This window comes from Micromys minutus (assembly GCF_963924665.1).
Source record: "Micromys minutus genome assembly, chromosome: 1".
Classification (NCBI taxonomy): domain Eukaryota; kingdom Metazoa; phylum Chordata; class Mammalia; order Rodentia; family Muridae; genus Micromys; species Micromys minutus.
Window position 1 is genome coordinate 106,323,023 of NC_137969.1, and position 26,283 is coordinate 106,349,305.

Sequence of the window (26,283 nt, forward strand, 5' to 3'; positions counted from 1 at the left end):
CTTTCACAGACCACAGCAGCGGGCTGACTGTGGGTGGTGAACGGGTTACCTTAGAAGAATAGCATGCACCAGACATCAGACACTCTATGAGACTATGTTGTCTTACAAGTTACAACCTTTTCCTGGGAAGGGACAACTCCCTCTGAACAGCAGTTTCTCCTGCCTGAAGATGAGATCACACAGGGAGAGAGCTATTATGTTTCTGCCAAGTCACTGTGGGAACGCTGAAGATGTGTACATTCGGTAGCCGGCACAGGCACGCCAGCCGGTACGCCGACTCCCGAGATAAGCAGCCAGCTCCATTGCTCATAGTGCTTCTTGTAATGCAGTATCCTCCTCCCCCCCCCCCCCCCCGACTCTGGGCTTCTGCCGTGCATCTCATGGCAGTGGAAACAACATAGACGGTTGCTCAGTTTGCAGTGCTGCCAAGCATGACAACTCCATTGCTACGCTGAGTATCCCCAGGCTTGTTGGTTTGGGTGGAAGATGGGCAGCCCGGTGGGATCCTTTGGATTTTCATCCAAAGATGGTGGTGTGTTAGTCTCCCAGGCTAAAGCAAAGTTCCTGACCTGCTCCACAGACATAGTCTGGACTGTGGGGCTGCTTCTCGACACACAGGCACACTCACGCCCAAGACGTGACCTTTTCCAACACCGAATGCTTTCAGGCAGGTTCAAAGTCTAGACAGAGGCACTTCCAAAGTTTGGCAAGGAGAAGGAGGCAAGGTCGCTAAGTGGGGCTTTCACCGATGTGCTGTCTCATATAACCCGGACGTCTGTGCAGGTGACTTTAGGTTGTGGGTGGGTCGTGCTTTTTCTTCTTGCCCCGACAGGACTTGCAGACACAACAGATTATACAGGGAGAGGCCAGGAGCAGCAAGGGTGACGTCACCAAGGCAATGACGCCTAATCCCACAAGGATCCCCACTACCTGAAAATTGAAGAGAAAACCTGTCAGCAGGTATGCCATCTGAGATGTGTATATGTCCCCAAGTGTAACAGCCTCTATGGTTTGAATGTGGTGCCCTTCCCACATATCCCTATGTTGAAACCTTAATACTCAGTGTGATGGTGCTTGGAGAAGGGAGCCCTGGGTGATACTGTGGGGCCCTTGGTGACACTAGAGATCCTAAGTGCTTATCTCCATTCTCAGCTTTCTACCATGGGGGTGACACGACCAGAAAGCTGTCATCTATGAACCTGGAAGATGTGACTGTAACTCCTCATGGCCAACATGACTGGATTCAGAGACACACCTCTGGATATGGGGAGGAGGGATATTTCCAGGCAGGACTGACTGGGAAGGGCACACGTGATGGTGTCCCATGGGCACTGGACTGAATAACACAAATTAAAAACTTAAAATAACAAAAGCCAGACCAATGCTAGTATTCCCTCTCCTTGATTTCTGTTCTGCTGAGATATAAAGAGTCCTGGTCTCAAGTTCCTACTGCCATGAACTCTGCCATGCCCTCCTGGCCATGAAGAACTGTGTCTCCTCAAACCATGAGCCAAATTAGGTACTTGCTTCTCTAAGTCCTGAGACAAGGAGCCAATACAAGGACCCTCAGCAGAACCTGCCCATGCTAGTATCTGGTCCCAGGACTTCCAGCGGCCAGAACTAAGAAGCATCTGCGCTGTTTCAGTCACCCAGGCTTTGACAATCTGTTAACTGAATGTCGAGGATACTGTCTCGGGCATATTTAGCAATGTTCTCACTGGACACAAACCAAATGTTAACTCAAGCTGAACCATAAACTCTAAACCCAGAACTGTGGCTGTTGGCTTGTTCTCTATTGGGGCTTCCTCAACAGTCTCACAGGGGCATTAATAATGATCGTTAGGATATGAGCAATGGTTTCTTCAAAGGGAGCATAGCCTTTGATAAACACAAAATACTATTTAAAAACAAGCCACAATTCTCTTTGAACCTGCCACATAAACACACAATGGCATGTATAGAGGGATCTGAGGCCCTGCAGGAACCCACAGTATTGGAGAACTTTGCTTTGATGGTTAATAAGGTCTAACGGCTTGTAGGAAACTCCTCCCATGTTTTGCAAGAGCAAAGAACATGGGTATGTTCTTTGGCTGGTCACCCTAACGCTCTGCTCTCTGGTGCCTCTGTCCCTCAACAATTGTGCTGCTGAATTAACTTCAGGCAGCTGCTCCATTGTTCTCTCTCTCTCCTCATACCAGAACCTTCCAGGAGGGCATGGGAAAGCAAGAAAAGCCATTCCAAGTCCAACACATCTCATGTTCCCTTAAGGTGGAACATACCTGTGTTCGGTTCCACATCACGGATGCTCTTGAGTGGCCGAGCTTATTCCTGCATGGCCCTTTGTCATAGTGTCTTAGGAATATGTCATTCTGAAAAACAAAGAGAGATGTTCCAGTAATCACACAACTCGGAGTTGAGAGGTGAGTGTTAAGCCTGTGGCTCACCTGTCGCTATGAATGACTTCGACTTCCTCTAGGAATCCTGACTGAGGTAACAGAACAAGGAAATGATCTGCTCCACCATGGGGGATGGGGGGTTAAGGGACAGCGAGCTCCGGCAGGGGTGTGCAATGGAGTGTGAGAGCCAGAAGCCAGGAGCCAACCTGGTGTGACCAATACCAGCAACCGACAGGTGAAAGTGAGGGGGAAAGCCAGTCATGAGATAGAAATAAACTGAATGAGGGAACAGGAGCAGGATCGTGAATGATGGGGAAGCAACTGAGGAGAAAGAGAGAAGTAACCCAGAGATGGATTTGTGGGTAAAGATGAATGAATTTGGACGTGCTGAACTTGACATCCAAGCAGTACATCCAGGGGCAGGTCAAAGGTCATACATGATCTTCGAAGGAGAGATGGGACATAAGACGCCGAGGAACAGCCTGAAAGGTAAGGTCAGAAGAGATAGGAGAGATGGCAGCTGGCCAAGGTGCCAAAATGTCGGGAGGAATACAGTCAGGATATGGCCTCATGGTCACTTCAATGTCCTGTGCTAACTGGAAGAAGGCAGGTGTTAACAGCAAGAGGCAACTGGGTTCACTGGTCAGCTTGAGAAAAGACTGGCTCATCTCTAAATGGCACACAACGGACAGAATAAAATGGCAGAGGAGTAAAAGAGAGGTTGAGGTCACATGGAAGAGACAAGAGAGCTGAAGGTGACAAGTCCCTGAGGCTCAATCTCGGTCTCTGAAACCACATGGATGAATATGAAGCCAGGTGCAAACGCAATGCCCAGCACACCCAGTCTCTGTTTGGTGGCTGTCTCAGACGTGGGCGTTACAACCCCCGCCCCCTTTTTTGGTCCCAAGCTCCCAGCCTTCCCACAATGCATCAACACCATGTGTCAAAGAATACTTCCCTGCAGTGAGAATCTCTTGTGTGCTGAGTGGAAGCATCACCTGTCAATCAAAAGCTGATAGCCTATTAGCAAAAGGCAGGAAGTAGAAGGTGGGATTTCCAGTAAAGATATAGGGACTCTGGGGTTAGTTGAGCACAGGAAGATTTGCCCTGGACTCTGAGAGGAGGTAACTAGTTATGTGACAGACATAGAACAAAATAAATGGGTTATGTAAGTCACCAGCTCATTGGGAGAACAAGCCCAATCTTATTTATTCCTACATAAATAAGACTCTGAGTTGTTCTTCAGGAACTGGGGCACAGGTGGGAAAGCCCAAGGTTACACTGCCCCATGGAAAAGCATCTTTTCCACAAGCCAATGCCCTCATCTCAACCAGAGATAGCAAGTTCCCAGGACACAGTGACTGAAAAATAGGCTTCAACATCTGAAGCCTGAATATTCAGACATTTAACATCTGTCCCATTTCGTTTTGAGGGCCCACACAACCCAAGTGTCTGAACAGTGTTCTCGGCCACACCATCCCCCAGACACACTTCAGCCAAAGGACAGAGATGTGGTGCACACATTTAGTCCCTTGTGTTCCTTCCTCCTAAAGAGAACTTCATGGACTCAGTTGTTCTGTGGGGAGAAACCCGGTATATGATCTAGTGACACCAAGGAGAAAACCCAAGTATCTCTTCTTAATGTGTGAATTAATTACCACACAGATCTGAGGGAATATACTCAAAGTGGAAACCACTGGTGAGCTGTTTAAATTCTTGCATCTACAACATCTACCTTCAACTCTTCAATCTAATGTATTTCCTTTAAAAAGACCAAGACACTCTTCCCCATGATGTCCTCAACAGCTTACCTCACTCTGAGCAGAAGTGCCAGGAGGCATTCCATTAATGCCACCCTCACTACTGGTGCCATATAAGATACTATAGCACCGAACAAACCAGTAGCTGAATGAAACTCAACAGGTATGGCAAGACCAAGAACTGATGAAAAGATACCAGTGTGTGTCCTGGTTAGTGTTTGCTTCACTTGACACAAGCTAGAGTCATCAGAGGAAGGAGCCTCAATTCAGAAAATGCCTCTACAGAATCTGGCTGTAGGTAAGCCTATGGGGCATTTTCTTAATTAATGATTGATCATGGGAGGGCATGCTGCATCTATAAGAAAGTTGGCTGAGCAAGCCAGTAAGCAGCCAGCCATCCTTCCATGGCTTCTATATCAGTTCCTGGCTCCAGATCCCTCTTGAATCCTGCCCTGACTTTGTCTGATGATGGAAGAGTAAGCTGAATAAACCCTTTTCTCCCTCCCCAAGTGTCTAGTGTTTTATCACAGTAACAGTAACCCTACCTAAGATGGGTATGACTGAGGCCTTACACCAAAATGGACACACATTATAGCTTCAGACATTATAGACCCAGCCCTGTCAGGATCATGATCCAGAGAGATATATATCAGGTTTCTAAGGTACAGACATAGAAGACAATTCTCTGCTGTTTTAAGCCAGGAAGCTTGTCACCATTTGTTACAACAACAATGTGAAGCAAACGCTCACACGGCTATTTACATGAGAGAGATGAATTCCTCTAGAGCATAAAAATGTCCTGAAAACATTTCGGACAAGAATATGTCTGAAAGATAAAGTGGCTCATCACAGACAACACAAAGAGGTTTCATTGTCTGAAGTATCAGTGGGGCTGGGCTGTAACTCAGCTGCACAGGGGCTCGCCCGGCACACACAATGTGGGGTCCAATGCCCACGAAACAAATGAAAACAAAGGGAGGATGAAGTGAGGAGAGGTCTAAGAAAGGGAAGAAGACAGACAGGGATTTCAGAAAGGACAAATTGGGGCTAAGGGAATCTCACTAAGAAAAACAAATTTCTTTTGTGGGAGGACAGGAGACCCCATGGCTAAAGGGAAGGACTGTGGGGCGCAGACACAGCAAAGGTAATGACAAGCTCCTTCCCAGGGGTACTCACGTCCAGGTTCTGCAGGCAGTACCAACAGAACGTGTGCTTGCAGTTCTTGCACATCATCTGGGCGCAGCCTTCATTGCGCTCAATGTAAATGCGGCAAACCGGGCACTGCTTGATGGGGGCGCCTGCGTCCGTCCCAAAGAGGGCCCTAAGACAGAACAGATGAGACGAGCTCAGCCTGTGTCCCTCGTGTGACGGCCAGGGCTGTTGGGTGGCTAGTTAATATATCTCTCACTTAACTCACTTCCAAAGCAGGGGGTGGGAATCAAAATGGGAGGTGTGGATTATTAGTTGTTCAGAAAGCCCAATAAGAAAGAATTTATTTATTATGGTTCCTAATGAATTATATGATTCTACTTTCTACAGCTGATTGGCTTTATTGCTTTGCCAAATTAATACTTCATCCCTAATCACAGTCTCTGAATAAGGATTCAGAGGGAGTTAAGACTGTGAGAACACAACTCAGGACCCAAACAGGATGCAGCCTAGGTAACGACCGATCGTTAATGATCAGTGATAAGTGTAAGGACTGAGATTCCGTTAGAGACACTCAAAGAGGTGTCAATGGTGACAGAAAAGACCTCCTCCAAGTTGATGAAGAGGCCCGTGTGTGACCACAGCAGAAAGGGACACAGAGCCAAGTGGTTGTAGTTAGAGTAAGAGGGAGTCAGAGTACCCACTACATGGCAATGGCTGGGTATCAAAATCACTACCCAGCACACAGAAGCACCACCACTTACAAAATGTGGACAAATCTAGGTCAGATGAGGTGTTGGGGATATCCTTACACAGCAGAGACACCATTGCTACTTTACTACTGGGCTCAGCAGGGAAAGGTGCTTGCTGCCAAGCCTGTTGACCTGAGTTCAATCCCTGGAACCCAGATGGAGAAAGGAAAACAAAACTAAACAACAAAAACTCTCACAAGTTGTCGTGTAAGCTCTATACATGAGTCATGGCACAGGTCTACATATGTACAGATACACACATACACACATACACACATACACACACTCACAGAGTTGATGTGATAAAAAATTTAATGCCCCTTTCCCAGTGGGGATGCAGGCTTCTAAGAGGCTGAATACCTTACATGAGGCTGCTTGGAGCCAAGAATAGTTTCAGAACTTAACTCACCCTTTTCCTCTGAGCCCTTGAGACTTACTCCGGGGACTAACAACTATGGAAGGCCCTGCCTTGAATCTGATGCGGACGGCACATGGCAGCCCATGTATGGGGGTTCTCTTTCTTCTGTGCTGGGTCTGATATCCACGCACAGCACCGTCACCAGGTGACAATTCCTGAAGGCTACTTCTGCATGCTCTGAAGGCACAGGGAGGGGAAGCCAGCTGGCGGGGAACACTGGTTGTTTTGTTCTTGCTCGTGCAGAACAGCTATAGCCTCAAGCAAGGCATGGGAGCCAAGACAAAGAGGTCTCTGCTCCTGGGTGCTGCCATAAAAACCTTCCACACAAAACAGCACCCACCAGTTGAATTGCTTCTCAACCATAACAAGCTCTCAGCCCTGGCGCCAACAACTTCTCGTAACAGAAAAGCCTTAGGAAAGAACCTCTCTTCCTATGTTTTCTAAGCATTTAGGAAGGCGGTGTATATGTTGTGCACTCTGGAGGATTCCCTGCACCCTACAAACAGGCTGTTTAATGGAGTAAGATCACAGCCGCCTTTTTGCAAACAGGAAGAATGTGCTCCACCAGTGTAGGTAAACAAGGCTTCTTAGCACTTAGCTATATATAAGCCATGATGTTCTGATGAGAACTGCAGGGCTTGGTGCCTCTCTACACAAAGGGAATGGGGCTCACCATGATCTGGAAGGTCTCCTTAGGATAAAGAGCCAGAATCCCTTTTAGATATCCTGTTCTGGTTAATGTCTGTTGCCACCTTACTTGTTTTTCTCGGTGTATTTCCACAGTAACTGTCTAAAAGCCATCAAGTCCTTCTCAAAGCAGCTTATGCTGAGTTTGAAAAGAACACTGGGAAAACAGCCCCAAAGACACCTCGCCCCTTACCCGTGCTCTGGCATCGCCGACTGGCTGTCTCTACAGGAGGACCCCTCGTGCCAAGCATCCTTGCAACATGAACAGAATTTCAGGTGGCAAGAAGGGCACTCCACCAACACAGGCTGCCCTGGGTCTCCTGCTGCAATTTGGCACACGGTCTGGCAGTCTGCGACAGGACACCATGTTCGGAGGGGGTCCATGTGAACCTCTGAAATATAAAGGGAGAAACCGTGATGGGCTTTCTCTAATCCAAGCATTAGTTTTTCCCTCTGTTTATCTGGTCTTTTAAAATCTTTTTTAAATTGGATATTCTCTGTATTTACATTTCAAATGTGTCCCCTTCCCTCCCCCACTTCCCTCTCCCACTTCCCTCCCCTCCCCCTCCACTTGCTTCAATGAAGGTGCTCCCTCTCCCAATCACCCTCTCCACCTCAGTGCCTTGGCATTTCCCTACACTGGAAAAATGTGTCTGCACTGGACCAAAGCTTCTTCTTCCATTGATGCCAGACAATACCATCCTCTGCTGCATATGCAACTGGAGCCATGGGTCTTTACAAGTGTGCTCAGTGGTTGGTGTTTTAGTCCCTGGGAGCTGTGGCGGGTTTGGTTGGTTGATAGTGTTGTTCTTCTCATTGGGTTGCAAACCCTTTCCGCTCCTTCAGTCCTTTCTCCAGCTCTTTCATTGGGGTCCACATGTTCGGTCTGATGGTTAGCTGCAAGCATCCTCAACTGAATCTGTATGGCTCTGGCAGAGCCTCTGAGGAGGCATCCATATCTGGCTCCTGCCAGTAAGCACTACTTGGCATCAGCAACAGTGAGTGGGTTTAGTGGCTACATATGGGATGGATCCCCAGGTGAGGCAGTCTCTGGATGATCTTTTCTTCAATCCCTGCTTCTCTATTTGTCCCTGAATTTCCTCCCGTAAGTGTTTTGTTCTCCCTTCTAAGAAGGACTGAGACATCCACATTTTGGCCTTCCTTCTTTTTGAGCTTCATAAGGTCTGTAACTTGTTTCTTGGGTATTTAGAAATTTTGGGGACCAGTATTCAGTTATCAGTGAGGGCATAGCATGTGTGTTCTTTTGTGACTGGGTTACCTCACTCAGGATAATATTCTCTAGTTCCAATCATTTGCTTAGGAATTTCATAAAGTCATTGTTTCTAATAGCTGAGTAGTACTCCATTGTTTAAATGTACCACATTTTCTGCATCTATTCCTCTGTTTGGATCTGGGTTCTTTCCAGCTTCTGACTATTATAAATATGGCTGCTATGAAAAAAGAAAATGAAGGGGGAATCTGTGATGGGCTTTCTCTAATCCAAGAATTGAAGCTTTTCCCCTCCATTTGTTTGGTTTTCAATAGACCAAAACTCATGGCAATGGTAGCAGCAAGGGAATGTCGATTCCCATGTCTGACAATCATCAAGATGGGTCCAAGCCTGTCACCCACCACCCAGAACACAAAATCACTCCTGCCACACTCTCAAGTTAGGAGTCAAGAGAGCAGGTCACCACCACCTTTATTAATAAGGTATGATCTTTAACCAAAGACTACAACTTGCCCTTGAGCACTCAAAATGGGCAAAAATATGTATTTCTTCAGTGATTAAACTAGGCAGCGTCTTGGGGGGAAGGTTAACTTGAAGAGAGTCAAAGCAAGAGAACAAAGGAATTCCACACGAGAATACATGTTCTGGGCTCCGACATGTAGTTCATACCGTGGGGAATTCAGATAGTGTAGGATCAAACAGCATCCAGTGTGCCTTAGCTGGAAAGTCAGATTTAAGTAGTTTGCTGTCTTACAGTCAGTGAACAAGAGAGGGGGCACTTTATATATGAAGGGCTCACAAGCTCTTGAAACAAACAGACTTTCACAGACTACAGCAATGATGGCCACTCGTGTGACAGTGGCTAGAAACATGTGGCACACAGGAGAAAAGGTAAGATTGGCAGGTAGACAGCAGCCACATGTTTAGGTATTTCTGTCTCTTTTAATTTTCCCATTTCTTGCTTACTAAAGTATGCCATTTCTCTTCCTGCAATATGGCCTCTGAGGAGACGTGCAGGGCTACCAGAGGGGAGTGGCAGCCTTTCCTTCTCTGAATGGATGTATTTTCCAGATTCCTTACTTGTCATGTTCTCCTCTTAGACCTCCAAGGTTAACACCAATCTGATATAATCGCTCTAATCAGCTGCGATACTGGGAGAAGTATTTCTATCGATGAGTTGTTTCAGGCACCCAAAGTGGTACAACGGAACTAGATGTGACAAACTCGGGGGTAGTTCTGGATTCTGATGAATTAGAACCCAGTGTGAGTGATGTCCACGGCCCAACACAAACACTAGGAAGGCATCTGCGCCCAGAATTGCGATAGGACGTGAAATGCCAGGCAGGGAAGCATGAAAGCAGGGCAGGGAGGGAGGTATCACAGCTCTCTACAGAGGGACTTGTCCGAGATGCAGCCTCAGGTGGGTCTGTTGTGCTGACACCCTGGTGGATTCAGATAAATGTATGACGTGACAGCACTGGGTAGTACATCCTTAACAGATCACCACTGAATATGTTCCATTACAGACTAAGATGCTACCTACGGTGTGTTCTTACTTCGCTCATTACAAGTCATTCTTGGGGCTTTTCCTGGTTCGATTAATTACTTGTTTGGGTTAGCATGGGAATAAGATGTGTCCTAGGCAGTAGCCCTGTACTGTACTATACCCCCGTCTTATTCTTCAACGATGGCTTTCAGGGCTTAAATATGATCAAAAGGAGAGATATTAGGAGACACATGCTTTGCTCCACCTAAAAGCAAAACTGGCCACTGTGGCCAGGTCTCCCAGTTACCTCTCTCAGTCCCCTTGCATCTTATCAAATGTGTCTGCCATGACAGTCTGGATATTCTAGAGCTACGCTTTCCCAGACTTCTTGCCTCGAAGGCTTGGCATGTGATTCTGACCAACACAAAGGAGAGACCTGACCTTACCACAGGGCTTCTAGGAGTAGGCCTGGTCCCCAATGGGACAGGCACAAGGATATGGGGATTCTCAGAAAAAGCTAAGTGGCTTAAGAAAATTGAGTGGCCTTATTGGGCATTAATGAGAGAAGAGGCCCTTGGTCCTGTGAAGACTCAGTGTAAGGTAATGCCAGGTTGGGAGGTGGGAGGGAGTGGTAGGGAGTGGGTGACTTTCTCATAGAGGCAGGAGGACAGGGGATAGGATAGTGGGATTCTAGAGGGGAAACCGGAGACAAAATAGAAATTTGAGTGGCTACATGAATCAAAGCCATCACGGCCTACCCAACGATTTCCTGTATATGTAGTAGGAAGATGTCCTGGTTCTTCAAGTTTTTTTTCAGATATTCCATTCCTTGTCACTGAAAGCTTATTAACTGATAAGGCTACTTCTGGTAAGAGGGAGTAACCACTCTGTTTCTCCCAGGGGGCAGTCTTCACTGCAAGGGTTAAAGGGTCACATCGGACATGACCTTAGAAGTTTTTCCTATACCAATAGTCTCTATGTACAGCACATGGGAAATGTACAATCCCATTGTAAATAAAAACATAACCTTGTACACCACAACACAAATACATATTCTTTTTTGAAAAAAGTCAATACACTATGTCACATATATGAGATTTTTCATGTAGTTGAGCAGATAATATATATTCATATAGTTGAGCATTGTTTATATTTTTCAAAATACATGGTAAATTTAAAAAATAACACTAGGTGTATTCAATGAAAAGACAAGGTTACAGAAAAGTGTAAATGAGCGAGTTTTCTAAAACTACGTAAATACAGGCGTATTTCAACTGCTTCCAGAAGACCACTGAAGGTAACGGCTTGCCTTGATCAAGGCGAAGGGCTGGGTAAAAAGGCACGGCTTTTCTTCATTGTTAATATGGATTTTTAAAATTACACTTATGTACTGTGTGCTGTGATTGTGCACATGCCCTGGCATGCATATTCAGAGGACACCGGGTAGGACTTGGTCCTCACCTCCCACAGCTGGAGACTGAATGCAGGCCTATGGGCGTGGTGGGGAGGGAGTTCCTTCACCCACTGAGCCGTCTACCTCACTGTTCCGTGTGATTTCTTTTTTTAAGGCACAAATACCACTCGTGTAACTTTTAAAATCGGTTAAGTTATTTCCGGAAGCTAGGCATGATGGCTCACACTTGTAACCCCGACACTCGCGAGTGAGGTGTCACTCAGGCGGGCAACATTTTTCCTGATATAAAAACAGGCTGTTATGCCTGGGACTCTGCTCTCAATAACCATCACTCGGTTTGGCTTCCTAGGCCATCCTACCTATGCCGTGGGGGTTAAGGAAGAGTGAACATCTGAGGGAGTAAGGGGACCAAAAGTTTTATCTCTTACAATCTAACCACCACACCCAGGTCTCTTACAGATGCAAATAAGAGATGTTCCGGAATGAAAGAAAAAGTGTTTTGGTACCTAAGGGTTTCAAAGCACATTTGAGTAAGTGGTTCTCCTATCTAGTCTCTGGTTTTCTGCCCAGCAAAGGCCCCACAGCGAGAAAGCACACTTTCTGGTCTTTCAATGGGCTAATTACTAATTTGGTTAGAATTACTAGAGACAAACTTTGAGGCCGCAAACCTTTTGAGATCCATTCAATACTGAACACACCATTAGTTTTGCTCTCCAGATTGTTTATAACTGCATTTTTCTTTATATATTTTACTTTTCTTCTTTTTTTTATTGGATAATTTCTTTACTTACATTTCAAATGTTACCCCTTTCCCAGTTTCCCCTCTGAAACCTCCCTATCTCATCATCCCTTCTCCCCATCTCTATGAGGATGCTCCCCCACCCAACCACCTACTCCCTTCCACCTCCCCACCCAGGCATTCCCCTATATCGGGGCATTGAGCCTTCACAGGACTGAGGGCCTCTCCTCCTGCTGATGCCCAGCAAGGCCATCCTCTGCTACATAGGTGGCTGCAGCCATGGGTAGTGGCTCACAACCATCTGTAATGAATTGGACACACTCTTCTGGTGTGTCTGAAGACAGCAACAACATACTTATATATAATAAATTAAAAATTCTTTAAAAATCAAGATGTATTTATTTCTTATATACAGATAAGTACACTGTAGCTGTCTTCAGACAAAGCAGAAGAGGGCATCAGATCTCATTACAGATGGTTGTGAGCTATCATGTGGTTGCTGGGATTTGAACTCAGGACCTCTGGAAGAACAGTCAGCATTCTTAACCACTGAGCCATCTCTCCAGCCTAGATACCAAGATCCTTAAAGGCCCAAGTTCTTTACATAAACTGGTGCAGTATTTGCATACTTTTCATTCTCAGCTTCCTTAAAATACCCACTACAACGCCATATGGGTAATTGTTATGCTACTTAGGGAATAAAGAAAAACGGGTATCAGTACAGAAGCGATTTAAGAAAAAAAAAAAAACATATTTCCAATGTGTGACTGAATAATCTATGGATGCAGGAACCACAGACAAAGAGGGCTGGTTGTAAAACATGTTTCTTATTCTGGGTAACTGATAGCTGGGGAAACACAGTAGCTTCCACGAGGCTGGGGCCCTGTAATCCTATAAACGATGTACAAGTGTTTGAGACTGGAACTGTATTTTCCGAGACTCACATGCAATACTCCTAAAGAAACGCTACTTTACAAGAATCTCCTCTCTTGGCTCCTTCTAACCTGAGGCGCCCCAGCTCGTCTCTCTTCCTCAGCACCTTCTTTCTCCTGTCGCCTGTGAGAAACACAGCTGTACACATATGTCGGCAAGCCCACACGCACCGTGGACCAGCCTGCCTCTGGTAAGCCAGGATAAGGAGTATGTTTTAGAGTGTGTAGGCTCTGCATCCATACATCCAGCCTGTCCAGCATCCTGCAGTGAGCGAGCTCTGCTGTTCACACTTCCAGTGATTTCATGTGTACTGTTGTGTCTGTTCCCTCCCTTCCATCAGCCCTCCCTCGTCAAACTTAAATCCACATGAAAGAGGTCCATCTAGCAAAGGCGTGTGCTATGTGCAGCACCTGTCTGGTGAGTTGATTTTGATCCCTGAGACTATTAACAGGTGGAAAGGAGAGACCAACTTTACAGATTTTTTTTCCCTCTGACTTTCATACGTGTGGTGGCATACAAGATTCTCTTCTCACATCATGCACACACAACATGATAAAAATAAATAAATAAATTTAAAAGACATGCAAATAGAAGGAGGCTGGTTGGGTTCAGTGGGAATCGGAGTGGCCAAGGAGGACAATGAGAGGGATGTGATCAAAGCATGTTATATAAATGTATATTATATAAATGAATGAATTTTGTGGATGGATAAGTACTCATTAAGTTCATATATCTAGAACATAAGGATTTAGACAAAAAGCAGCACCCCTAAATAGTGACCTTGAAAGTTCATGATGAGCATGACACAGGGTGAATTAACTAATTAATTAATTAATTAATTAATTAATTAATTAATTGGGACATGTGTCATTGTAGAGGCAAAGTCACAGACTTGAACTGCAACCTGACTCTGCAAAGGAGGTCTGTGTGACTGAAGGAAAGCCTCCTGGCTGTTTATCTCAAGACACTGCCTGTTCACGTAGTTGTGCAATGCACAACTTCTCTACTTCTGCATTTTGAAGATTATTAGGAAATCAAAACAGCCTGCCACATAAAAATGTGCCAGGGCACCTAAAAATTAGATCTCACCCAGATGATGGTCCAATCAAATTCAGCACTGGGGAAGGGAGCGAAAGGGGAAGAGAAACAAAACAAAACAACGCTGAATCTCCAACCCTTGTTTGTCCTACGTGGCAACCAGTCGCATTTGACATGCGACATATGCAATTTGTTTTCGTTCTGTTGCATACTTTCTTAACCAACAAGAGTGGTTTGCCTGTCATCCTCTGCCATTGTGAGTCTACCCACAAGAATGCTTTATTATTGTGGGAAAAAACACACTTCCAATTTAATTTAATTATCAGCTGATATATATCAAGCTGTATTAACTTCTATGGCCTGATGCATTTTTAATTATGCCAAAGTTAATTTGCCTTCAGTATATCAAAGTAGAGGAGTCTTCAGAAGACAGTTAAGACACCATTGAACTAGAGTAATCAGATTTAACATTGGCTCCAGGCAATATAATCCATATAGCCAGAGGAGCTACCATCAAATAGACGGCTCACTAGAGACTTGGAAAGACTTAGATTCTCAAACTTGGAATAGCATCTAAAGTCACTTGCTCTAAAACAAGACCCACAAAATGTTGTGTATTTGGCAAGTTTAACGTGAGCCCCCTAAGTTATAGCCAGCTATGCAAAAGAAACCATAATGTTAAATACATTTAGTTGCACCATGGGATTCCTTTCTCTTTAATAAGGGCATGTTGAGCATCTTACTTAAGTGAGTCACATCTCCTGGAGGATGTTTCGAGAAAGGAGGAGCCATGCCTACTGTATTAAAGGAGATGGGTAAGGTGTGTTATGTGGAATTTGTACAGAGTTTCTATACAATACTCTAGAACCTAGGAAACTAAGATGTGGGGTAAGATGAAGAGAAAATGGTCGAGGTTGTGCTTGGGCAGCAGTTGGGGTACAGGACATGTGAACCTGAAGAGTGTGCCTGTCCAGAAAGGCTGTGAAGAATATGGCAGACCATCCTTGTCCAAAAGACAGACTGATGCTTGAGGAAGTGTCTGGAATTATAAAAATGTTATACAACTTAAGCTTTTTTATAAGTGAAACACTCATAATGAATCTATGTGATCTTCGACTAACCTCAATTTTCTCTTTTATGAGACAAGAATATAATCTATTGTCAATGCAAGAGATCTACAGTGGGCCTGCTACCTCGACTTTGTAGGTAGGGAAAACTACATTCTACGTATAAATAAAACTATTTGATCAACCTGTCGTGGATGAACACAGAGAGAGGCAACACCATCTACAGAGACGTTCTGGCTGCAAAGCCTGCCTAACCCTGTTATAGTAAATATTAAAAAATAGGGCTTATCTCTTTATTGGCCCCCATGGTCTCACTCTGCAGATGCTGCACTGGTATGGAGCAGAGCACACAGACTCTGCCACTTGGTCCATGAACTACACCCTTCCGAGATTCCCTTCCCAGGAGGTTCACTCCTCCCACCCTGGCGTGTTTCTGCCCCGGCGTGTTCCTTTACCCCACCGCTTGGCACATACATGACTCTAAGGCCTGAAAGTATTTCATACAGGTTTATATATCAAACTCTCAATCCAAAAACCCTCATATAATAAAATGATATCTAATAGACAAAGACACAAACTGCCCTTCTATATAAGATAAAATGACCTACAAAAACCCTTAAAATATTCATATCTACCTATTTCCAACTACAGCCATCAAGAGGATCTAAGTCTACTTTCTCCAGCTTCATCTTGATCTCTCCTCAATCTCGGTTCCTCTTCCATTTTTCTACCTTTTCTCCACCTACCCATCCACTGTCCAATCATGTATCGACTTAGCATAAATCTCCAAACCTTTTGTAATTAGACAGACTACACTACCATGTGACAGGCAGATGTCAGCCAGTCGTCAGGAGAGCTGAACACTGGGAGACTCAGAAGTCCCCTGAAGCCAAACGCAACTCAGGGAGAGAGTATAATCTGTTGATTATTTTTTATGTGCACCTCATTCCAAAGGTTATTAACCCCACTTAGATGCAAGGACCTATTTGGCCAGCTAACTAAAGAGGGTTCTGTTTCCATTAACAATGCAACAATCATTACACCTGTGGTCATATGAAGACACTCCCAAAAGAGTGTTATGATGATGTCATCTTGGGAAAAGGGGACAGGAGAGGAACAGAGTGCAATATAAAGGTGATCAGGGTTTTTACTATCAGCAACAATATGACAGAGGAAACAGTCACAGGACATGGCTTAATTAGATATTAATATCAACCTCGTCACACTCCAGCTCTTGGTACTATGTTTAAAATCAACCAGAACTATGCATTCATCAGTGAGACTCAATCCACAGGAAGTTTTGACTTTGGGAGCCATTGCCACTTGTCTAATATTGAGTTATTATATCCCTCATGTGTAAACAATAAGACGTAAGGAATGGGAAGTGCAGTAGTTAGAGGACCATAGTGGAGAGATGAAACATTATTATGTACGACACAAGAAAAAATTTGCTTGATATACCAGCCTTATGAGTCTAGTTGGGTGCTCCACCCACGACAGAGGAACAAAATGGCCCAGAGTCCATCGATCAAAGGACTAAGCCAGGATTCGGCTGAAGGAGGTGAATGACATCCCCCCTGCCACTCATTTTCATGTTCCCAGTGGGTTTCTTGTTTCCCTAAACATATCACCTTTTAGAGCGCTTGGAAAAAGCAGATAGTGGTGACCGTCCCTAGCAAGCGTTGAGCATAGCAGACAGACAACTCATGCCAAGATGCCAAGTCCACATCAAGACACTGGTCCTCAGATGCTTTCTGACCAGGGCTGGTAATACACTCGCTGAGAGTGTGCCCAGCCTATTCGGGAAGCACCCCCTCGGACTTCTCAAACACTAAAAAGATACAGTTATCGGTTCAAGACTGTTTTAAGCAGTGCTTGGGTCAGTTAATGTGTGAAAACTGTCTTCAGGAATGAGAAAAGCAGCGATAAAGGCCCATTTTGAGAGTCATTTTCCTTTGTGCTATTAATACGAAACCATCTTGCTTTTGTAATACCTTTCTGGACCCAACCCAAATTAAAAACACAAAACAACCAACATAATGAAAATCCATTTCCTGCTAGTCTGCATGTTTTTGGTTTGCTTCCCCCCCCCACACACACTCCCCCTCCCACCACCCCCTCCCCCAGCAGCTGTGGCTGGGAGGGTTGAAATTGCATGTGCCCAATTACTGTTTACACTTCTTGTAGTCCCCTTGTGATTCTGTTGACAGCCCACAGTTGCCTTCATCTTGCATGAAGCTGGTGTAAAGACAGTCTATATAAAAGCCACATTCACCACCGGGATAAACAGAATGTGTACCTCGTTCAAACTTTAACCGCTGATAAAGCTGAAACTCATCCACGGGCACCAAACAGGCGATCTGAAATCAGAAACGGTGAGAGATGAGATTCTGGTCAACAGAGGCATCGACAGACCTTTCTGATATCTTTCTCTGACTTGAACCCCTACACCTTCTTTCCAAGTTGTCTCTACTTGTTCCTGCAGCAACACATGCCAACCATCTACAAACCATCCCCATTCCCTACCATGGCTAGGAACCACTCACTGACCATGCTGACAGTGACAAAACTCTGAGTCCATCCTTGGTCAGAAGCTACTGACCACATCTTGTTATTCGGGTCTCTCATATTATTTGTGTCTGATACAAAAAAAGCTCTTTCCTCCTCTATGCTCACGGGAAAAAGAAACTTTCAAAAGACTAGCTTTGGATACGAGGTCAGGCAAGCAGTACCTTGGCAATTGTGCCAACTCTGTAGGTAGAGATGGCATGCTCTGTGCGACATCAACTTTGATACTGACTGAATCCACTTCATCTACACCCCAGGGACACATGACACAGTAGTATTAAGAGTCTGTCTTGCAACAGTCCTTGTGACTAGAACCCCATTTCCTCTTTGGACAGCAGAATGAACCAAAGGCTTCCTAGTAAACAGCAATGACTCACACTAACAAAGACGCTTCTCATTAAACATTTTACCATCTCAAAGTCAGAGGGAGAAAAAGCTAACTGCTCCTATATACTGGAATTCTAAAACGGTTAGTTCCATTGATTATAACTATACTGATGTTACCCACTTAGAAATGAGAAAAGGAATAACTAGAGATCAGCCTCTCAGAAATTGATCAAGTTAATGTGGACCCCTCCCCATAGCCTTGATAATTCTAGCATGAAACTATTAAGCTATTAGGTACATACATTATTATATACATTAGGCATATAAGACCTGTAGATACAATTTTGTTGCAAAATACATTTAAATAAAAACATTTGTACAATTAACAAAACAAAGGCTGTTTTGAGAAAAACCATAGTAAGTTGATGCTATAGCTAAAATTGCATTTAATAAATACAATAATTTTTTTTTTTTTGAGACAGGGTTTTTTTGTATAGCCTGGCTGTCCTGGAACTAACTCTCTCTCTCTCTCTCTCTCTCTCTCTCTCTCTCTCTCTCTCTCTCTCTCTCTCTCTCTCTCTCTCTGTAGACCAGGCTGAAAGATTCACTTGCCTCTGCCTCCCAAGGCATCCATAACCACTGCCGGGCATACAATACATTTTTAAAACATTTATTTATTTTATGTATATGAGTACACTATAGCTGTCTTCAGACACACCAGAAGAGGGCACTGGATCCCATTATAGATGGTTGAGAGCCACCATGCAGTTGCTGAGATTGAACTCAGAACCTATGGAAGAGCAGCCAGAGCTCTCAACCACTGAGCCTTCTCTCTAGTACCCATAAAGGCTTTTTTACTCTTTGCCTTTATCCTCTTTTTTGCCCAACAAAAATATTCAAAACTGTCCAAAATCACACTACAATGCTCTTTTGAATTTTTTTTATTCCCAAGTAATTTCAGACTTAAGACATGTCATAGAGGTTGGATAAAGAGTTCCTGCATACTACTCTTACAACTGTTCGTATCAAAACCATCATTAATTACTAAAAGAACACAATTGAAATTGGTACAATACAGCTGAATCATTGACAGGGCTTATTAAAATGTCACACATCCTCCCACTAATGTCCTTTTCCAGTCTGGTTCCCAATCAGAATGACTACCCTCCGTCTAGCTGCAGAGTCTCCTGGGCCCTTGGTGACAGTTTTTAGTTTATCTTTCCTTTTCCTTCTCTTTATATGTTTGAAATATACAGGCCTTCAACTTCAGTTGCCCTGATGCCTTCTCATGATTAGATTCAGGTTGTGATATTTTAAAAAATTATAAATATATATGTATATTATAATTATAAATATATATAAGGTGTGATTTGGGGGCCACTGGGAGACGTGGGGTGACAATACTAGTGATATTAATATTGATTAAGGGAACCTATACCAGAGTTCCCTGTCCTTTGTAATTTGCATGTATCATGTAGGAGTGCTTTAATTCCAGATCACTTTGTAGTTTGTCTGTCACATATGTATGGATGCCTACAAAGACCAGAAGGGGGCGCTACAAGCACCTGGAGCTGGAGTTACAGTCTGTTGTAAGCCATCCAACCTGGGTACTGGGAACCAAACTTGGGTCCTCTGGAAGGACAGAAAGTGCTTTTAACCATTAAATCATCTCTCCGGACCCTTAATCAAGATACTTAAGATAATTAGCACCCTTCAAAAATTAGGAGATGCAAAAGATGAAGACTTTATTTTAGGCAGTGGGTACATAGATGATTCTGTGTGTGTACATGCGTGAGAGAAAGAGAGAGAGAGAGAGAGAGAGAGAGAGACAGAGAGAGACAGAGACAGAGAGAGACAGAGAGAGAGACAGAGACAGAGACAGAAACAGAGAGAGAGAGAGAGAGACAGACAGACAGACGGGGGGGCACAGGCAGGAAGAGAGAAAAGGATACACATGAGACATGAGATCCCCTTCACCGGTTCAGGGAATTATCCCAACAGGTTTTGTGGAGTTTGACTTGAGCTTAAAGAACAGAATCATGAGTTCTAGGTGGTCACACTGTGACTGTGGAGTGGTTACTATGAATTATCTGGAGATGGTGTGGGACCAGAGGCTAGTGAGGCCACTTGTGAAGTCTGATTTGAGCTGACCCACGGAAGACTGATATGGTATCAAGTAGGTGTTTGGACTGACCAAATGGAGGAACTTGGGGTAGGAGGAGAATTGAATAGTATGTCAAGGGTGAGTGATATGGCTTTTGCCATGAGAAAGAAAGCCCAGTGTGTTCTCAGAGTGTGTGCTAAGGTGATAGAAAGTGTGCCTGCATGTGTGGAAGCTACACAGAAGCTGACTGGACATCTCTAACAGCCGAGCAGAAATGAGAAGTGAACACAGCTATCTTTGTCCATGTTTGCTATGGCCATAGTACGGAAACACGTACCCCTCCCACATTAGCCCTAACCTCGTAAAAAGATTAAAAAAAAATTACACAAGGAAGGAAAGGAGGGGAGGGGACACGAGGGGAGAGTGGAACCCGCTCATCACAAATATCTATGTTGAAAGTAATAGGTGACCCCCATAAGACATGTGGACCGTGCAGCATATATTCTCTTGAATGAGAACATTAAAATGTCATAATTTTAAAACTCTAAGTTAAGGACAGGCTTCAGGGAGCACCTTGGTTTGTAAAGTCGGGCCGATAGAAAGAGGAGCTGAAATTTTATTCTGGTCTAGCCCTTTAAATCAGCTGCTTAAGAAAAAAAAAAAAAAAAAAAAGTAAAGAACCAGGTTGACCAGTAGACGACGACAGATATGCAATCGACATTATGACCCGGAAAGCAGGGTCTGGGCCACTTTTGAGGTGCTGTGACTTGCAAAAATGGAAGCATGAAAAACCACTTGTTACACCAAGTCTAATCTCAGTAACACAGAAACTAGTGATGTCTTCTGCCCCTACCCAGAAGCACAGGTGCATGCCTACTAACTGAGCAGAAAGGGCATCCACCTTTCATCCAAGTGCAACAAACACATCCTGGATGGGAAGTGCCAGAGGGCATCAAGGCAGGACCAGCATCACTTAAGCGGTAAGCCTCAGATTCAGCTACAGAACCGTTTGGCTTCCCTAGGCAGCTTTTAAAGATCGTAGAGATTTTATCTTCCGCTTACATTGGGGCTTTAAATACACCTAGAAATGAAGCCTTAAATGTATTCAAAAATAAATTTCAGCTGAGAACCTCAAAAATATCTCCTCGCTCTGGTTTGGCAGAGTCCTCTGTCTCCTCCCACCTCCAGAGTTTAGCCTCTCTCCAGCCAGCACACGTGACAATGGATGGGTCTTAGAGACATAGTTGGTCACCGTGGTAATGGGAGGGTAATGGTGAAGGCTGTTAAAGGAGAGATGGGAGGGCAGCTATGAAGAACGCTTGGTTCCTACAGCACCAGCAGCTTCTCCCAACACCACCTTAAACAAACACATCATCTGAGGAAAAACTAATTATTTTGCACATGTAACCTCTGAGTTCTTAACCCTCTTCTGCTCCCCCACTTCCCCCTAGGCCTCTGGGTTCTGCACTCCAAATCCCTTCCTACAGAAATTCTGAGCCCTTGTTCCAGGCAAGGCCAACTGTCCCCACCCTTCCTCTGGTGCATACTGTGGCATTGGAAGTAAAAGCCAGGCTGGTGGTTTTAGGGCCCCAGGACTTGGAAAGAAGCTCATTGTATGAGAGGCGGCTGAGAGGCACATTCTTGCCTTCCCCTGGCAGCTGAAATCTCAGTTGCCTTGGCCACACAGTGACAGGTACTGTTCAAGTGGTTTTATGTGCTTGTCACTCTAAAGTCACACAGCAAAGACAGTTTACACTTTCCAGGCGGGGGCATGCCACTTCTCCAACACTGCAGGGAATGGCTGAGATTAAACACTGCCTTTCAACATAGGACTTGACTTAAAGCACTGCTGACAGAAATAACAGTTGGTGTCCCTTGTTTATAAATCCGTGTTGGACAAGGTTCCTGGTTCCGATACATGGGAAAACCCTGCAGAGCAATAGAGGAAAGTACCAGATGACGCAATGGGGGACAACTTGACTTTCCCCAGGCTCCCAGAAAGGTCACCCCTAAGCCACAAGCACTGTCCATCATGGGGCTTCTGGGACCCCGAAAGGGAAGCTGTCATGTTCTGCCTCCTACGTAGGTTAAAAGAGGCAGAGAGAGAGAGAGAGAGAGAGAGAGAGAGAGAGAGAGAGAGGGCCACAGCTGAGCCAATTTGGAGGATTCAAAAAGAGGAAGCCGAGCCAAATGGGCAAGCTGGACCTACACAGGAAAGCATGCGCACACAGAGATTAGCCGGCTGTAGCCAGAACTATTCCTAAGTATGGTTATGTGTTACCTGTAGTGATCAAGCCTTTCTCTCAAGTGAGAGGAGAAAAGAGTCAGGGTGAGATCCAGTCAGGTGGTGTACGAACGGGTCCCACTGTGATATAGTCAGAACTAGAAAATCCAGGTACCAGGAAGTATGTGTTTGTGTGTTCATGTGTGGTGTTTTCACTTTTAAAGGAAGAGTTCCAAATAAACAGATGTAGCTACTTAGATCTCCAACATAATCCTCTGTTCAGTTAAAAAATCAGAATGACTACTCTGCCTCGCCCCTCCCAACAGCCAATACACAGTCTCACCACTAGAGACAGTGTCGCAGCAGGTAGGTTAAGAACTTGACTCCTGCATCTGAATGCTCATCTCTAGCTGGGCTTTCTGTAAAGCCAGTGGGGATAGAAACAGTCCATGACTACCCTGGAGAGTCTCATTATTCATCTAATGAGAAAAGGGCTTGGTGGATTTAGAATCCACTGAGTTTGGAATAGTTTTGTTCTGTTTCCTTAAACCCACTCTAAGATTTTTTTTTATATATAAATTTTGAGAAATAATGTGGGCTTGTTTGCTTTTAATATAGCCTCGAAGTAAAACTGCTTTGGGAAGAATAGCTAGATACAGTCAGAAGGAGCCAGAGATGAGTGAGAATGTGTGCCTCTGGGGAAGGCTTGAAGCAGGCGATCGGGAATTGGGCTTGCAGGGACAGCGGAAAACCTAAGGTCTGTTCTAAACACATTCGCCCTAGCCGCCAGCATCCAAGATATCTGTGAATGGTGCTACCGTGTGAGGTCCAGGTCAGCACTGTGCACCTGGGCTTTCTGCAGTGACAGAGATGCTCTGCTCTGGGCTGTCCATCGGGCAGCCGTTAAGCATGAATGGCTACAAACACTTCAAAGCAATGATTAAGTACCGTACCAGAAGAATCAAGTTTCTTTTATATGTTTCTAATTAATCTATAATTAGATATCCACACTGGACTGGCTACTGCCAGGCTGGGTCTAGATTCATAAACTTTGTTTTAAAACTACAACCAAACTGTTAGTTTGTGTTCATTAATAGATTTTTTTTTCCATATAGGAATAAAGATTTCACTCAAACCCAGCTTTCACAGCCTATTTTGTATCTCTAGTGTTTCCCTTGCATAATTACCTGCCTCATTATATGTTTATGACCTCTCTGCTAGGTCAGAAGGTCCCCCAGGATGCTACTCAGCTGCCTGGGCCTCTGCTCAGTACCAGGCGAGGGTACCCGTGCTGCATGCTCTCTATTTAGACATCAGAGGAACAGTCAGAAAGGACAGTGCCAAAGCCAATACTCTCAAATACTGTGGCCTCGTCTTAACAGCAATTCTGTTGGGCTGGAGAGATGGCTCAGCGGTTAACGGGCAGTGACTGCTCTTCCAGAGGTCCTGAGTTCAGTTCCCAGCAACCACATGGCAGCTCACAAACATTTGTAACAGGATCTGATGCTGTCTTCTGTCTGATACCTTCTTTGGTCATGCAGGCATGCATGTAAATAGAGCACTCATTTACATAAATAAATAAATCTTAAAAAAAAAAAAGCTTCTGTTACATAGCACACAATGTCCAGAGCCTCAGGTGGCGAGTTTCCCATGCCTCTGTCTTTTCCTTCCCTCACTCCCTGCAAAGCACTGATTGATGTCAGCAGTGAACAGGGGTGGGGGTGGGGATGGACATCTTCAGTATCAACAGTATCAACCTATTAGCAACACTTAGACTTCATTATTTTCTTAAAATGAGTCAATTCTGTATCAACCTCACTTGTAACCATGTTTCATAAACTGCACACTGAAAGATCCCCACCATTGAGCTAGCCTGACTGCAGTAACGCCATCTTGCAAGGCCTGTACAAATAAGCATGAGTTCAGGGTAAAAGGCAGAGCAGTTATCTGTGGTCAGCTACTATCTAATCACCATGTCCTGGGCAGGTGGCTAAGGACCTTGTCCCCAGTTTGACCCACCGCCTCATTTAAATCAACCAATCAAATCCCTGTAACCATGCATCTGCTTCTGTAAGCCTGCTCCTGCTTCCTAAAATCCTCTAAGAGAGCAAGTGCCCAAGCCTGGGGCTCGCAAGTCCTCCGAGAGACTGTGTGCCCGCAGGTACCTGTGTACTTTGATCAAATAAACCCCCATGCTGATTGCAGCCAGTGATCTCGGCTTGGTTTTTGGATTCAAGGGTCTCCTCTGGGGGGAAGGTCCTCTCTGAGGGTCTTACACACACCAGACAGACAGAGTCAGGTAGAAGTAGCTAGAGCACTCTCTCCCTGCCTTTCTCACTAAGCAAAGGGTGCGTTTTGAAAAAAGAAAAGAAAGACATGTATTCAGAAAGATGTACACACACACACACACACACACACACACACACACACACAAGCCATGTGGGTACAAATATCTGCCTGTGTATATATTTATGCCCACCCACACACCCGATTAGAATTCCAGTTCTTTCTTTGCTTACAGCCCCGGGACTTAAGTCTCCGTATCTAAGAAAACACCTGACTTCTCCAGGCTAGAGGGGAGGATTAGGTGATAACACAGGCCAAGGAAGGCCAGGAGGGACGCCTGGGGCCAGCAGGTGCCCCATCGGGCGTCCCCAATTTATCAATCAGTTTCTAGGGAGTTCATTATGCTTGAGTGAACAGACACTGAAGATCCTGAGGCAGATGATAGGGCAGCCAAGGAGGGGATCGGACACAAACGATGAGATAAACTGTAACCAGGAGAGAGAGAAAAACCTGCGCTAAGAGGATCGACTTATCTGATGCCTAAGGGAGCCCAGCTGTGAGGCCTCTCTATCCCTGCTCTTTCAACCTCAGACCACCTCTGCAGCAAGCTACCCTCGGAAACACACACACACAAAGAACCGCAATCATTTATGGGCTGTGTCACTCACTAACTTAAGCATCCTCCAAGCCCCACTTTTGACTGGTTTGATTTCTAGCATCTTCGCCTGTTTTAAGAGCTTCCACAACACACAAGAAGGCATCCAAAAACAGAACGGAGATAAACGGCCGTGCTCACAGCTTGTATAAGGATTCCAGCTCCCTGTGGCAATAAAACACTCCTTTAACAAGTTAACCTCTGTGTTTTCTCACTCCCTAGTAGGCAATACCTAAGGGTCACGATGTAGGAAATAAACCGGCAGGGAGGAAAGAAAAGTCACGGCATGCATCCATACCTCGGTTTCCTGCAGGGTCCCGTGGTTTAGGCACACCATGTCAGGACAAGTGATAGGAGAGCCACATCCTTCTCGGATTGACAGCACCATATACTGCTTCAGGCACTATAAAAAATAGATAAATAAAAGCAGACATTTTAAACTCCACACTCATTGCTGTGGCACAGGGTTACATAAGAGAACATCTACTGCCGCTTCCTAAATTGGCTGTCCTGCGGTTCTTGTGCCCAGAAAACAGAAGTTATCACAAGTGTGGATACTAAAGAGCCATCACTCTGGAAAGAATGCAGAGCCAGGCAATTAATTATAGGTGACTTCATCTTAAGAGTTTACTCAAGTCAGATTCCTGTTTGTTCACTCGGTCTGTCCACCACAGACTAGGAAAATAAAGAAATGCTTTTGCATTCACAGCAAAGACCAAAGTTTTCTTTCCTTTCCAAACTTATTCCTGGGCTGGAGAGATGGCTCAGCGGTTAGAGCACTGACTGCTCTTCCAGAGGTCCCGAATCCAATTCCCAGCACCCACATGGTGGCTTACAGCCATCTGTAATGGGATCCAGTGTCCTCTTCTGGTTCATCTGGAAATGGCTACGTTGTTCTCATGTACATAAAACAAATAATTAAAAAAAAATAAAAGACAAACTTATTCCCAGTTCTGGTGGGATTCTTTTTAAAAACTTGGGTTTATTTTTATGTGGCTGGGTGTTTTGCTTGCATACGTGTACTGCACCATGGGTGTTAACAGAGGTCA

At 44.8% G+C, this 26,283-nt stretch overlaps 1 protein-coding gene across 1 annotated transcript in view; it reads right to left on the bottom strand.

Moving 5' to 3' along the window:
* Positions 1-364: 364 nt before the first annotated feature.
* RNF144B (ring finger protein 144B) overlaps positions 365-26,283 on the bottom strand; it is a 51,238-nt gene continuing 25,319 nt past the window's right edge. The window contains exons 3-8 of the mRNA XM_080921187.1: positions 25,533-25,637; positions 17,370-17,430; positions 7,356-7,554; positions 5,333-5,477; positions 2,280-2,369; positions 365-930 (exon numbers count right to left, since the gene is read on the bottom strand). Of these exons, the coding sequence (XP_080777313.1) occupies positions 790-930; positions 2,280-2,369; positions 5,333-5,477; positions 7,356-7,554; positions 17,370-17,430; positions 25,533-25,637 (741 nt within the window). The 3' untranslated portion in view covers positions 365-789. The remainder of the gene's footprint in view (positions 931-2,279; positions 2,370-5,332; positions 5,478-7,355; positions 7,555-17,369; positions 17,431-25,532; positions 25,638-26,283) is intronic.